Here is a 14407-nt window from a genome sequence, read left to right as displayed (position 1 = left end):
ACGCGACACACACAACACGGACACCGAGCAGCTCTTACGTCGTGATGCTCAGAGGTGAGAAATCTACAGAAACACGGCAGAAGTATCTCTATAAAGACACTCTTCACCTCCCCCCCCGGACGCACAAGCCCGAGTGCCCCCGGGGAGCCCGTGCATGGTGTCCGTCTGCCCACAGCAGGGCCGGCGCTCCTGTAGGACCGCTGGGACTGCCGGGAGCGGGTCAGGGGGCCACCAGGAGAGGCCACGGGCCTCCTGCCACAATTGCCGGGAACGGAGCTGCTGGGGAGGGGGGCACCCAGCCTGCTCGCCCGCCCCTCGGCCACACTGACAGCCTCCGGTTGCCCTATGCCGATGAGAGCCAGTGGGCAGGCAGCCCGTCCCAGGGAAATCAGGGCCAGGGTGCAGTGGGGCCACCGGCCGGGTCTGTGCTGGGAGGAACTGGGCTGCTTGGCTGGGAACGTCCACGTGGGGCCTCCGCCCGCCGCCTGTCCTGTCCTGCTGGCCGACCGAGTCTCCAAAGCAACTGGCGTTAACTCTCGGTGAGGCGGGAGGGGCAGATGGAGCCGCACATGGGCCCCGCGGGGCGCGCCCCCTCCCGGTCCTCCGCAGCATCCCCGGCCTCGGGGGCAGGCAGGGGCTCGCTCGCGGGGTCCTGGCTCTTCTTCAGCCTGGTGGGGAAACACAAGGAGGGGCTCTCTGCAGCCTCACCAGCAGCCCCAGGACGCTTCTGGCCGGCACCCAACTTGTCCGAGGACTCGCGGAATGGGTCCCCCGGGAACACGGCTGGACCTCGTGTCCCTGCAGGCGCCACGGGAAGCTGAGAGCGATGTCCAGCCCAGCAGCGCCCTGTGTGACCACGGAGGCCTCAGGCTCGAGCAGTGGGGCTGGTGAGCCAGAAGCTGAGGACACCTAGTTTAAGTGCATTCCTGTGCATCAGCAATTTTGGAACAAAGCTTTGCAGAGAGCTTGACTGAGTCTGTTCTCACTCAGGCCTCTGACCTCCAGGATGGAAGCCAGTGCCTTAAACCAGTGCCCACACGTCGTCCTGATCACTGGGGCAGGACAGAGCGCAGAGCTGCCTCCTCCAGGAAGCCCTCCGTGCCTCACCTTGCCACTCCTCTCCTGGGCCCACTGTGCTGGGCTGCCTCCCTCCCCTGCAGCAGGTGTGTTAGTGATTTGTGGCTTGTCGTGTCTTCCTGCCCCCCAGTCCCTGGCACTCAGTAAGGGTTTATGGAATGCATGAGGGGTAGCAGTTCATGCCACTCTGCAGGACCGCGAGTCATCGGCCCGTCTGGGCAGAGCACCGAGGGTCTCCCCAGGAGATTCTGGCAGTTAGACGCCCCATTTAGAACTGAAAGTTCCCAAGGAGCCCTCCCGCACAAGCCTGAGCTGGGGCCTCACACCCTCTGCCCCCAGGGCTGCTGCCCCGAGGCCCCAGGAGGGTGGGCGTCCACTTCCCAGGCCCCCTGATGCCTCGTGGCTGCTGGGGCTCAGGACCTGTGGGGCCCAGAGAGCCTCAACCTCCTCCCTGCCCGCCGCTGCCCACCCCCAACACACTCACTTTTCTCTGTTAAAAATCACAAAGTCTTGCTGGATGGCATCAAGGCAGTCCTGAAGGTAGTCATTCTCCTATTAGTCAGAAAAACATACCGATGAGTGTAGTGGATGCTCTGAGGCTCCCTCGCATCCCCTCAGAGGGTCCTGAGCTTGCCTCCCTCCCCACCTCTCCTCCTGTGGCCTGCACCTGGGGCTTTCTTTGGAGACCTGCTTTCGGGCTGATGGAGGAACTGCCCGGGCAGCCAGAGCATCTGGGGCTTTGCATCTCCTGGGTGACCTTAGCCAGCGACCAAAGGATGCCCAGGTTAGAAGCTCCTGCCTCAGGGTGGGTGCTGACACGGAGACAGTGTCTGCGGGACAAAACTTGGCCAGAAACCACACCTGGCTTCACTCCCTCCCCTCCTTGCACCAAAGCCAAGGCTGTGGGAAGGAGGGAGCTGGACCCCGGAACCTGGGAGGGCCTCTGAGTGGACACGGGTGGGCACATTAGCCCCGTGATGTGCCCGCACCTTCCAGCCTGCAAGAGGCCCCCCTGCCACAGGAGGAGAGCAGCACCTCTCCAGGCTCCTGCAGGTGGCACAGAGCAGCTCCCCCAGATCTGCTTCCACCTGCCCTCCTGGCCTCTGAACAGTCCTGGTCACCAGCAGCATGGCCAGTGTGGGACCTGCTAAGGTCAGAAAGGTGCTCCCTGCTGCGGGAGGACGGCCTGGGTGAGCACGCGAGGGCTGTGGGAGGGCAGGGTGTGGGCTATGCGGTTGCATGAGGCATCCTCTCATGACCGGGGAGCTCATTCCCTGGCAAGACCCCTGGAGTGGGGTCTAATAAGCTGCAGGATGGCTCCTGGAAACTTGGAAGACATGATGGCCTAGAAGATTCCAGAACAGCCTGGGGCCAATGCTGAGGGGAGCTCAGTCTCAAGAGAAGTGGGCAGCTAGAATGGGTCGACAGACTCAAGAGTCAAGAACCAAGGACCCTTCAGATGACCATGTTCTCCTGGAGGCCCCAAAGGACATTCCTTTCGGCAAGGTGCTAAGGAATGAGCTGGTGAGGGTCACAGCACCATGGGGCAGCTCAGCGCTGCCTGTTTTCTAGAAACCATGGTGATGATGGCATGTGGGAACGGCAGAAGCCTGGACCTAACTTAGCCGGACCTAACCAGGTGGGAGTAACCAGGGTCACGGCAGTGAGTTTGCAGTGACAAGCAGGTCACCTCCAGCCCCGGGATCTAGTGATGTCCGACGGGTCACAGACTGCCCCTGGGGGTCGGAGAGGTGGACAACGAGTGCTCAGACACGCGCATGCGCACGCACGCGCTCGCACATAGGCACAGTGAGATCAAGGGTACGAGAGCAGAAGGCTGTCATCAGCCACCTTGATGGGAAATCACAATCATTTCCCGAGCGTACCCCTGAGCACACCTGGGGGAGGGGGAACGCCGGCCTTCGGAGGTCGGTTGGACGCAGGGTCTGCTGGGACACCTGGCCACGCCCACCTCACCGGGGCGGCGACCCCAGCCCCACCGCGTGGCTGTCGCCCCCGCCGCCAGCCGCCGAAGGCACGAACAAGGTGCACTCATGGCACCCGGCAGAGCCTCGCGGCCGTGCCCGGACCCGTGGGAGCAGCTTCTGCGGTGGAAGAGAAGGTCCTGCTCGCTGGCCCAACAAAGCAGCCTGGTCCTGATAGGTCACAAGCCCGCGGCTGCGGCAGAACGGCAGCCCACGACTTGAAGTCTGGACCTTTGCCTCCGAACATTCAGGGCACAGGGACGCCGCTGCCCGTTCTCTTCCCGCCCCCGTGGCAGGCCCGGCCCCTGGCTCGTGGCAGACGGCGGGGGCCACAGCACACGTAACCCCGCGGCCGCTCCAGGCGCAGCGGCTGAGCCGGAGGCAGGGTCCTTGCCGCACCGGTTACGCAGAGCCCTGGGGTGCGGCTCGCGGCCTCCGGGTGGACGGAGGCGTCCTCTCTGTGCCCCCCACAGGAAGGACGAGGACCGGACTGCAGTCACCCGAGGTGGGCCGTGGCACTTCCATGGTCTTGGCCCAATAAACCCTTCGGATGAATCCCTGTCTCCAGGCAGACGTCTGTGGGGCTTTAATGAGCACTGATACCCCAGCTGTGACCACGGAGCCTGCGACCAGGCTCCACTTCTAGCCAAAAACAGGGAAGCAGCTCAGATACACTTCCCAAACCTCCTGCAATTCACCGAAAACGCAAGGGACCCAAAGCAGCCGAGCGATCTTGAAAGAGAACAAAGCGCAGGACTCACGGTTCCTGATCTCGAAGCGTACTACAAAGTTACAGTCATCAGGACAGTGCGGGGCTGGCACGAGGAAGACGGACAGATCAATGGGGTAGGATCGCAAGTCCATAAATAAGCCCTTACTTTTGGTGGATTAATGTTTGAAAAGGATGCCAAGCCGTTCAACGGAAAAGAAAGGTCTTTGCAACAAACAGCACTTGAACGAGTGCATCCACGTGCAAAATTTCGACCCTGGACCCCAACCTGACGCGATCCGTAAAAACCAAAGCGGACCCCAGAGGTAAAACTGCACAACATTTAGAAGAAAAGGCAGAAGTGAATCTTCGTGGCCTTCGGTCAGGCGGCGGTCTCTCAGGTAAGACGCCAGAAGCAGGAACGAGAGAGCAGAAGTGGACACCCCGCGCTTCACCAAAGTCCAACGCCTCCGCGAACGACACCTCCCGCAGAGAAAACCCACAGAACAGAATGCTTGCAGCCTCTCTGGTAAGGCCCTTGCCTCAGGACACGCACACGACTCTTAGCAATCCTGGCAGGACCAAGGGGCGTGGCTCGCCTGCTTCCGCCGAGGGGCTCACAGTGCTCACCCCACAACCACAGCAAAACAGCCCCACCTGGAAATGGGCGGGGCCACACCTGCAATTCCAGCTCCGCACACCAGGGGCCGCCACCAGCTGCCGGGCCCCACTGCTCCCCAGGATCCAGGCACCCCAGGGACGCCCGCAAACCTGCAGCCCTGCAGGGGGCGACACCCACCTCCCGCCTGACCCTGTGCCGGGGAGCAGGTGCGAGGAGGTGACACTGGGCTGGGGGCCTCCGCCGGCTCAGACGGGTCCAGGGGTGGAAGGGGGCCACCAGTGGCTTACAGGGTCACCACTATGACCCCTGCCATCCACAGCTGTACCTCCAGGTGCTTCTGATACCAGCTGCACCCAGGGGACAGGTGCAGGGTTGATCCCATGCTCACAGCCTGAGCTCCCCGGGAGCGCCCCCACCCTCCTGGGGCAGGAGAGGGGTTGCTGTGGGTTACACTGTGACATCCTACCCTGCAGCTCCCTGGAATGTGACAGAGTCATGTTAGGAGAGGGTCATCTGGGGTTAGGGTGTCCCTGTAAGAGGAGACACACACAGGGAGAGTGTGGGAGACCCGGGAGCAGAGCTGGGCATGATGCGTCCCCAGCCCGAGCACCACAGCCAGGAACGGGAGGGATGTCACCTGCGTAGGAGAAGGACGAGCGGGGCTCGGTCGGGGGGGGCCCTCAGATCAGGGTAAGGCAGGGAGGACCCCGCACCAGGCCCATCACTCACCGACTGCGAGCTGTCCCTGCTGCTGTCCCGGGACCTGTTCTTGGCCAGCCGCTTCTTCTTCTTGTGCAAAGGCCTGGACTCCAGGATCATCTCCTCCAGCTCGAAGGTGGGGTCGCAGTGAAGGCGGCCTTTCTGTGGGGGGGACAGGAAGCTCAGCCCTGCCTGCCGGTGGGCCCACACCTGCCCGGAGCCGCTGCCCATCGCCTGCCAGGCTTACATTGGGCACGAAGCCCGGCGCCACCTTCTTCTCACTCAGGTCCTGCCACAGCACGCCGGCCAGTGACGGGGCTGCCTGCATGTCCTGCAGGCTGGACACTCGGTGCTTGGGGTCCACAGTGAGGAGCTGGAACGGGGCCCACGTCAGACGGTGCCCAGGCCCAGCACGATCCTGGTGCACAGAGCTGACCGCCTGACCTGGGGCCAGGGTACCCCAGGGAGGTCTCACTACAAGGATCTCAAGGGTCAGGCAAGGAAAGGGGGCACCTACCTCAGGTCAGTGCAGTAATGTGGGCAAGGGAACAGCCTGGCCAAGCCCCTGGAGCCCAAGGCCAGCAGAGGCCAGCAGAGGGCATGTGGGGTGCCCAGGGACGTTCTACTGCGATTCACCAGCAGGCGGCAGCCTCAGCCTGGCTAGCTGCAGGGAGGGCCACAAGGACCTGGGCACAGCCCCTGGGGAGCCCCAGGGCGCCCTGTGTGACCACGTCACGGAGGCTGGGTGTCCCCCCACATGCTGTCCTTCCTCTTAGAGAAAAGGAGGTAGACCTATCTGAGGCTTCCCCAAGGCGTGAGGCTTGGCGCATGGATGGTCCCCGCTCCCTGTTTGGGTCTCTGGGGGCCAAGGCCCCACTGCGGGAACCACCTGGACAGGTGTGGGCAGAACTGTCAGTGGAGACTGGGTGGAGAGCCCCCTGGGGCCCGGGAGAGGCCTCCGGCTGCTCGGCTATCATTCCAGGGGCGAAGGTCTCCAGCAGGGGTGAGGGCACGCAGAGGAGGGCCCTGTGGGCCAGGAGCCGAGAGCCGGCTGAGCCTTGTGTGTCCAGCAGGCTCTCCCACGCCCGGTCCTGAGCCCGGAGGCACCGGTGTGCTCCAAGTGGGGCTCCCTAAGTGGAGAGCGGTGGGGCCAGCCCAGACCTGCACCCCGGATGGAGACGCTCTGATAGCAACACCCGGCCCGGTCCCTGCCAGGCTGCGGTCCCCTGGGCTGCCGCAGCCGCACGCTCAGGCCGTGGGAGGTGCAGGGGGCTCTGGGGTCTTCTCTGGGTGCTCCTGGAGCTGCGGCCAGCTCATCTCTGACAGAAGGACGGGGTAGAGGAGGCCGGAGCACGGCGTGGGTCCGGCTCCCAGCCCACACGTGCCCTCCCCCCAGCACGCCTGACACGGTGACCTGTGCCTCAGTTTGGGCATCTGTGAAATGGGGTGATCATCGTGGGGATTAGGTGAGCCAACGGGCACGTGGGCTTCAGCTCACAACCAGTGCTCGGCGAAGAGCCTGCGGCCGGACAGGCCGTGGGCCTGGGGGGGCGGGCGCGGCCTTCCTCCGACGGGAGGGGCTCACCTTCCGCAGCAGGCCTACCATCCCCTTGGACCAGGTGGGCACGTACTGCACGCTCGCCGTGCTGAACAGCTGCACCAGGGACTCCACGGCGTTGCTGGAGTGGATGTCGTAGGGCCTCTGCGGGGGGAGGCAGCACTGCACCAGGTGCCCACCGCACGCCCAGAGGCACCTGCCGCGGCGCCCACCCCCAGCGCAGGCACAGCTCCCAGGGGGAGCCCGGGGCCGGGAAGGAAGCACATCACCCCCGAGAAGGCCTGGGCCTGGGTGGGTGGGCCCTGAGGCCAGGAGGGGCCGGCGGCGTGGCTCAGGGTGCGGGGCCCCATGAGGGGGTGGCCACCAGCATGACCCCCACAGGAAAGTCCCAAGAAGGCCGACCTGCTGAGGTCTCTGACCTGCCCATGGCCCCAGGGGACCCTCGGGGGCTTCCACTCCTGCACCTGCTCAGACAGTCTCTCTCCATGGAGACGCTCCACTGAAAGCGCACATCCACGGAGCGGGCGGCTGTCCCTGAGCACCCATGGGGGGGCAGCCTCATCCTTCCCTGGGCACTCGGGCCACCGCTGGGGGACACAGCCAGCTCAGGGTCCGGGGCCAGCTCCTTACCCATCCACGTAGCAGCTCGTAGGCCAGCACCCCCACTGACCACCAGTCCACCTCGAAGGAATAGCCGCTCCCACCACTGACGAAGGACTGGAAGATCTCCGGAGCTTTCCAGGAACGGAGAGGTAGCTGAGTATCCCGGACCCACAGGCCCCAGGCCCCCTCCTCCACTAACTGCCTGGGGGCCCCTCCTCTCCCTGGTGTGGGCTGTGGGATCAAACCGGCTGTGGCTTAGCAGCCCGCCCCCGTCCCACACCGTCCTGTGCCTTCAGGGGAGTGACCTGAGCCCCCCTCCCCCCCGGCCTGCGTCGGACACAGCACGCCCAGCAGTGGGCCAGTGGCCTCGGCTCACCCATGTACGGCTTGGTCCCAGCTAGTGCGGTGGCCCGCTCCCCGTCCTTTATGATGGTGGCGATGTTGAAGTCGGTCAGATGCGCGTGCCCTGCGAGCAGAGAAGACAATGCAAGTGTCCCAAGGGCTGGAGACGCATCCCATGGGCGAGGCGCACGCCCCCCACGTCCAGCCTCACAGTCTCGGCTCACCTTGCTCATCCAGCAGGATGTTGTCGGGTTTGACGTCCCTGTTGAGGGAGCAGGAAATGGGGAGATGGTCCAGGAGCCCCGTTCGTGCCTTGCAGTCCCTGGCAGGGCGGGGCACTCCCTCAAGGGCCCCTCCCCACTCAAGGCAGAGGCCCCAGAGACCCAAGTGGGCCTTAAGAAGTTGCCCCTTGGCAACATTCTGATGGAGCCAGGTTAAACTAGCTATCCTGGTCCTGGGGCCGGGGACGCCTCCAGCGTCCCACCTGTTGAGGCCAGACAGACCCGGGAGAATGCACTGGGACACGGGTGCTGGAGCCTCCGAGGACAGATGCAGAGCCCCCTCACCCGCACCCCCAGGCTGGCCCCTCTCCCAGAGCCCTGGGGCTGCACCGAATTGATGATCTGGGTCTATGCCTTCCACCAGCTGGCCTCAGGCCTCACCTTGCCTGACTTCCAGGTGCTCAGTCAATGTCCCGTGCCTGAATCGTAACCAGATAACAGAATCCCCCAGGGCAGAGACGCAGAGATCCCACCTATCCGACTTGATAATACACCACATGCATTTGCTTGTTTTGTTCTCGGGTACAGCTTTATCTTTCTAACTTGCTTTCAGCTAACGTTAAAATTCGTTTCAGGCCCCAGGGGCATGGCAGATGAGCAAATGGCCTCTGCTAGGTGGTGGCCGGGATCCCACAACTGGACAGACCGGATGAAGGGGAGCCCGATCCTGGCTAGCCGGGGGCTGCTCGCACGAGACCCACCCCCAGGGGGGCATCAGGGGCACAGCGGTGGGGCTGGCCTTGGAGCCAGGCGCTGATGGGCCCGGGGGCTACACCTGAGGGCAGGTCTGCAGGCCAGGCGGTGGGCAGCCCGTGCAGGAGCCTGTCCACGTTCTGCAGGTGGACTGGCCTGGGCAGGCGGCCCAGCTGTCCGGCGCGCACACACCTGTGGATAATGTGCTGGCTGCGCAGGTAGTCCAGGGCCAGCGCCATCTCGCAGATGTACAGCTTCACCGTGTCCTCGGAGAACTGGACGTTCTGCTGCAGGTGGTAGCGCAGGTCCCCGCCCAGGAGCAGGTCCACCACCATGAACATGTCCTCCTCGTCCTGGAAGGAGTACCTGAGGGCACCGGGGAGAACGTGGCACACGCATGACAGGGGAACCGAGGTCACAGCTCCTGCCACACCTGATGAACCATCTAAGGGCTGGGGTACCCCAACCTCCCACGGGCACTCCCCAGGAGCAGGGCCCTGCCCAAGGCACTGACTCTGCCCGTGCTCAGGAGCTGCTCTGAGCCAGGACCCTCAGGAAGGACAGAGCAGCCGGTCCTGATGGGAGGCAGCCCAGTGGGGGATAGAGATGCTGGGAGTGACCAGTGGAGAGAACACAGCATCATTTTTGGCCATTTCCCTGCTGTTCCTCTTTAAAAAGGGGATAAAAACATCTGCCTTGGAGGGTTGTTAAGGAATGGAGACCACAAGGCAAAATGCTCAGGCAGTGCTGCACAGGGGCCAGCTTCTAACAATGGTGGTGATGGTGGTGGTGGTGATGGTGATGATGGTTATGATGTGGTGATGGAGGTGATGGTGATGATGATGTTGGTGATGATGGTGATGGTGATGATTGGTGGTGATGGAGGTGAGGTTGATGATGGTGATGATGGAGGTGATGGTGATGATGGTGATGATGGTGATGATGGTGGTGATGATGGTGATGGTGATGATGATGGTGATGGTGAGTGATGATGGTGATGATGGTGATGGTGATGATGGTGGTGATGGTGATGATGATGGTGATGATGGTGATGATGATGATGGTGGTGATAAATGATGATGGTGATGGTGGTGATGATGGTGATGATGGTGGTGGTGATGGTGATGATGATCGTGATGGTGATGGTGATGGTGGTGATGATGGTGATGGTGATGATGATGGTGATGATGGTGGTGATGATGATGGGTGATGATGGTGATGATGGTGGTGATGATGGTGATGATGGTGATAATGGTGATGGTGATGATGATGATGATGATGGAGGTGATGGTGGTGATGATGGTGATGATGATGATGGAGGTGATGGTGATGATGATGATGGAGGTGATGGTGGTGATGATGGTGATGGTGATGATGATGGAGGTGATGGTGATGACTGGTGGTGATGGAGGTGATGATGATGGTGATGATGATGGCAATAACAAAACAACAGTTTAAGGATCTCCTTCCACTTTGTAATTTCTTTTGTGAGCTCTCAGAGGGAACTCTTATTGTTAAGCAACTGGCTCTTTCAGAATGACGTTACAAAGAATTGACTTTTTTATGTGCTATTCCTCTGCCTGCCCACCAGAAGCCACCCTGCCCTCATCTCAGGGACAGGTGGCCTGGGGAGGGGGATATGGGACCAGAGAGCAAAGGGACTTGGAATGCCAGGCTCCAGGACAGGTCATGAGTCCTGGGGAGCAGCGGACGAGAGCAGATGGCCTCCCAGACCGGAAGGTGAAGCTGCAGCGGCCCTGTGCTGCCCGGCCCTGGGACGGTGGGAGGCAGGCCAGCCCGTGCAGATGGGGTCCTGGCTGCAGCAGGGCAGGAGGGGAGCAGTAACGTAACAGCGGCTCCCATCAGCCTCACCTGTGTGCAGCACGGGCCTATAGAGATGCACCTCCTGTTCTGCACTGGGGACCCCTCTGACCTCTCTTCCACTGAAGAGGTGACTCTGCGGCGGGGTGGACGAGTTCCACCCAGGAGCCCATGTCCTGGCCGCCAGGCACCCTGCCTCCCCAAGAGAGGCCCAGACGGCCTGGCAGGGAAGCTAAGGCCCCCATGTTGGGAAATCCCAGGTCTTCCTTCTTGACAAGCCTCCATGCCGTGTCATGGTTGAGGGTCAACCACAGATAGCAACCCGTTCCTGTGAGGCTGCAAGCAGGTCGTTTACACCGCACTGAACTACCACCCCAGCGGAGCAGTCACCACCTTTGAGGACGAGGGCTCTGACCCTCCCTGGCCATCAGGCAGAGAGGGCAGGTTTAAGGGGTGCTTGGATGCCTCCAGCTTTAGAACCACTGTCCCAGGATGCTGAAAATGCCACCATGGAGCACAATGACGCGGTGTGGCCCTGCTCACCTGTGCTCGCACAGAGACTAGACAATCGTAGGGCTGTGGAGCCACAGCAAGGGAGGTCAGGGGCCGCACCCGGGGGCGAGGAGCCGGAGGAGGCCTGGGCAACCCCGGGCCCCATGCCCTGCAGGCCTGGCTCAGCACCTGGGCAAGGCCACGCCCCCTGTGGCTCAGCCAGCTCCTCCTCCTGTATTACAACCAGGCAGGACCCTGGGTTCGGACTCGCGGAGCTGGCTGCGGCCTGCTGGTCACATTGAAGGACCTCCTGCACCTGTGGTCGCCCCAGGTGAATAACCAAAGGGGGGTCTTCAGCCCTGAGTGTGTCCCCTGGAGGAGCTCGCACCAGGTCGCTCTCAACAATGCCCTGTCCCACCTTTCTGTCCCCAGATGCTGGTAGGGCCGCCTCTCCCTCCACGTTCGGCTGACGGACCCCCGCTCCTACTGGGGGGATGTTTCAATCGTCCCGAGGCGGCACTACCAGGACCAGAACCCATTCACTGCACGCCTTCCCAGCTGCTTGAGCTCCTATGCCCACAAGGGCCCTCGGGAATGCCGCCCAGTCAATAAGCCCATCAGGGAGCACAAACCCCAGGATGGGGGCTGTCCGGGAGGATTCAGTGAGGACCTCGTGTCGGGGAGGACCCTCGTGCAGCAGGACTCCCACGTAGGAAAGAGACAGTGATTTCACTGCAGTTAAGGGCTCCTTCCCCTCCAGGAGCTGGTCTGGGTGCCCATTTTATGGAAGAACTCAGGCCCCCAATACTCTCCCCACTGGCTTTAGTGGCAGAAATTCCTTGGGCCACAGGCCTCTTTGTGGGAAAACCTGGCCCTTCCGTGGGTGGGGAGACCTGCGTTGACATGGTGCGCCCCGCACACCTGGACGCTCTGGCCCCGGGGAACCAGAAGCTGAGTGGTTGGAGAGTCAGGGTGTCCCCAAGGCAAGGGAGGAGGGAGCACCGGGGAAGGGCCCTGGGGCAGGGGAGGGTGGTGGCAGGTCACCCACCACAGGTTCACCAGGAAGACGTGTTCGATCTCCTGCAGGATCTCCAGCTCCCGGAACACGTTGCGCACCTCATCCCGCTCGATGCACTGCTGCTTGTTCATGTACTTCATGGCGTACATCTTCTCTGTGTCCCGCTTCTGTACGATGCACACCTGGAGGGCAGACGGAATGTCCACGTCAATGCCACCACCCTCACCCCCCACCCTGCCCGCTGTAGACACGACCCGGAAATGACCGGATGTCTTTGGTGGGGCAGGACCCAGCCAAGAGTACAGCGCTGGGGCCCCGCCCTTCCCCAGCAGTGATCTGGCACCCCTTCCCGGGGCTCGGAGCAGCCGCTGACTTGGCGGGCTGTGGCGGGAGGTTGAGGAAGACCCCCTCAGCCAGAGCCCTGCACCGGGAAGGCCCCATGTGCAAGAGCTGCTGTCCTCATCAACCCTCGGCCACCATCCCCATCGCAACAGGGACCCTCCTGTGACGACAGGGGGGTCCTTGCATGGCTCTTAAATGCCAGCCCCCCGGGGCACTGAACTGCAAAGTCAGTTAGCTCTGTTGATGGTGCTTACACGTTCGGGACGGAGAGACACAAGAAGCACACAGACTCGGCTGGGGCAAGCCCGGGTGGCCAAGGGGCATCAGTCAGAGCCAGGGACGAAGGTCTCCAGAAGGAAGCGGGGCTAATGAACAAAATCGTGGGCTGGGGGGGGCAATGCCATGTCCCCCATTCAGGTTGTAGAGAGACCACTCAAGGACAGATAACCGAAGCCACATGTGAGGGTCCCCTCGCCTTCGGGCTTCAGATCTCCAAGCCGCAGGAGCCAGGGGTGGGGTGGGGGGTGGGAAAGAACGGGAGGAAGTGGAAGATTCTAGAACTCGAGGTGGGTGGGAGGCTGTCCCCAGCGCCTCACCCAAAGGCAGGTGGCCTGGCCCTGACCAGAAGTGTCAGTGAGCATCAGAGTCTCAGGCCAAACCCCCGGGATCCAGCCCGTGTGGGGGAAGCCCACATTCCCTCACCGGGAACGCATCCTAAGAAATGAAGGTGCTTTTTTTAGAAGATGTTCATCATAGTTGAACAAACTGCTAATAACAGACTTTCAAGCAACCTTGACTTCCAACAACCTTACAGACACGGGCAAGTGAGCTCCGTGAAATACCACGCAGCCACTGAAACAATTTTTATAAAGACTTTTAATGACGTGTGACTATTTTTATAATGCCAAGCAAAAAACCTAAGGCTACGGCATTGAATGCATGACGTGGAGTCGAGGTCCCGGATGCAGGCAGAAACGGGAATGGAGTACGGGTGTCTGGCGGGCAGGCGGCGGTGACCGTTGGCTTTGGGCTGCTGGACGCAACAGCTGAGCAGCTGTAGCCCGAGTGCCGAATGTGCCCACATCATCCGGGACAGGGCCTTCGTGAGCTGCAGATGCAGTTTCCAAGGTAACGCCGCGCACCACCCTGCCAGCCCCCAAGGAGGCAAAGCTTGCCAGGGTGACGCCCACGGGCACGGAGGGGCATCCTGCCAGGCTGGGCTACAAGGACCTCTGAGCCTGCTCAGCTCCCACCTCCAACCCACCCGGGGGCCTGTGCAGGCCACCAAGGCCCCGCAAAGCTCTGCCTAAAACTGCCTCTAGCTGGGCTGACTGCCAGAAGGCTCGCAGCCCAGGGATCCGTGGGCCAGCCTCAGACCTGCGTCGCTTCGTGCTTCCAAAGCCCCCCTGCCTGGTCTGGATGCCCCGAGTTAAGCCCGTCCTTGCTGCTGTGCCCGGACCGTGGCGGGGGCAGACACACCGAAGTCCCGTCCCTGAGGGTGGGCAAAGTGGGGCAGGGCAGGGGGGCCATAGCCAACGTCCTGCCCCATCCGTGCCGCCAAGGCTTCCCATGCGGATAAAGGCTGGGAGCAGTTCCCGTCTTCCCATGGCAAGAGGAAATGTGATGACCAGAGGGAGGGGCCCCGGTGTGTGGTCTTTTGACAGTGGACCCAGGAAGCCAAGATGGCGGGCCGCCCGCTGTCCTGGGAGCCATGAGGGACGGAGAAGGGTGGCCAGTGTCACTAGACAGCGTGGTCCACGTCTGCTCTCTTTCCCAGCTGTCGGGGCTGCTGGGCGGAGATGGGCGGCCTGTCTGTTGCACAGGGTTCCGGGCCTTGCTGGACAGAGACTGGGCGGAGGCGAGGCTCCTCCCACGCATGAGGCCACCAGTGTGAGAACCATGTGCTTTCTAGAATCTTCCTCATTTCAGCAAAATGGCCCAAAAGTCATCTGCAGGAGGGACAGCCCAAGCGCTCTCCCAAAGGGCCTCGGACCGCCGGGCTCAACGGGCTGTGCTGCGTCCCCGTCTCCATGAGCCCAACCTCCGATCTGGGGCCGTCCCCAGGGACGCAGACTGACAAAAAGGAGCAGTGGAGACTGGGGTTTCCCGGCAGGTAAGTGATCACAGGCATAAAGCCCAGTCACCTGCTTGTCACCCCGGCTCTC

At 62.2% G+C, this 14407-nt stretch overlaps 1 protein-coding gene across 3 annotated transcripts in view; it reads right to left on the bottom strand.

Moving 5' to 3' along the window:
* Window positions 1-29: 29 nt before the first annotated feature.
* Window positions 30-14407, bottom strand: part of STK32C (serine/threonine kinase 32C) — a 71510-nt gene continuing 57132 nt past the window's right edge. The window contains exons 3-12 of one of the 3 annotated variants that reach the window (XM_078076942.1): window positions 11931-12082; window positions 8762-8935; window positions 7820-7857; window positions 7630-7719; window positions 7281-7384; window positions 6678-6794; window positions 5340-5465; window positions 5123-5254; window positions 1562-1629; window positions 30-668 (exon numbers count right to left, since the gene is read on the bottom strand). In XM_078076942.1, the coding sequence (XP_077933068.1) occupies window positions 530-668; window positions 1562-1629; window positions 5123-5254; window positions 5340-5465; window positions 6678-6794; window positions 7281-7384; window positions 7630-7719; window positions 7820-7857; window positions 8762-8935; window positions 11931-12082 (1140 nt within the window). In that variant the 3' untranslated portion in view covers window positions 30-529. The remainder of the gene's footprint in view (window positions 669-1561; window positions 1630-5122; window positions 5255-5339; window positions 5466-6677; window positions 6795-7280; window positions 7385-7629; window positions 7720-7819; window positions 7858-8761; window positions 8936-11930; window positions 12083-14407) is intronic. The other 2 variants (XM_078076943.1, XM_078076944.1) reach the window with 2 other exon arrangements.

Source organism: Halichoerus grypus, chromosome 7 (genome assembly GCF_964656455.1).
Source record: "Halichoerus grypus chromosome 7, mHalGry1.hap1.1, whole genome shotgun sequence".
In the NCBI taxonomy this organism is placed as follows: Eukaryota; Metazoa; Chordata; class Mammalia; order Carnivora; family Phocidae; genus Halichoerus; species Halichoerus grypus.
The sequence above is the reverse complement of the archived record's forward strand: the minus strand, read 5'-3'. Positions and strand labels throughout refer to the sequence as shown.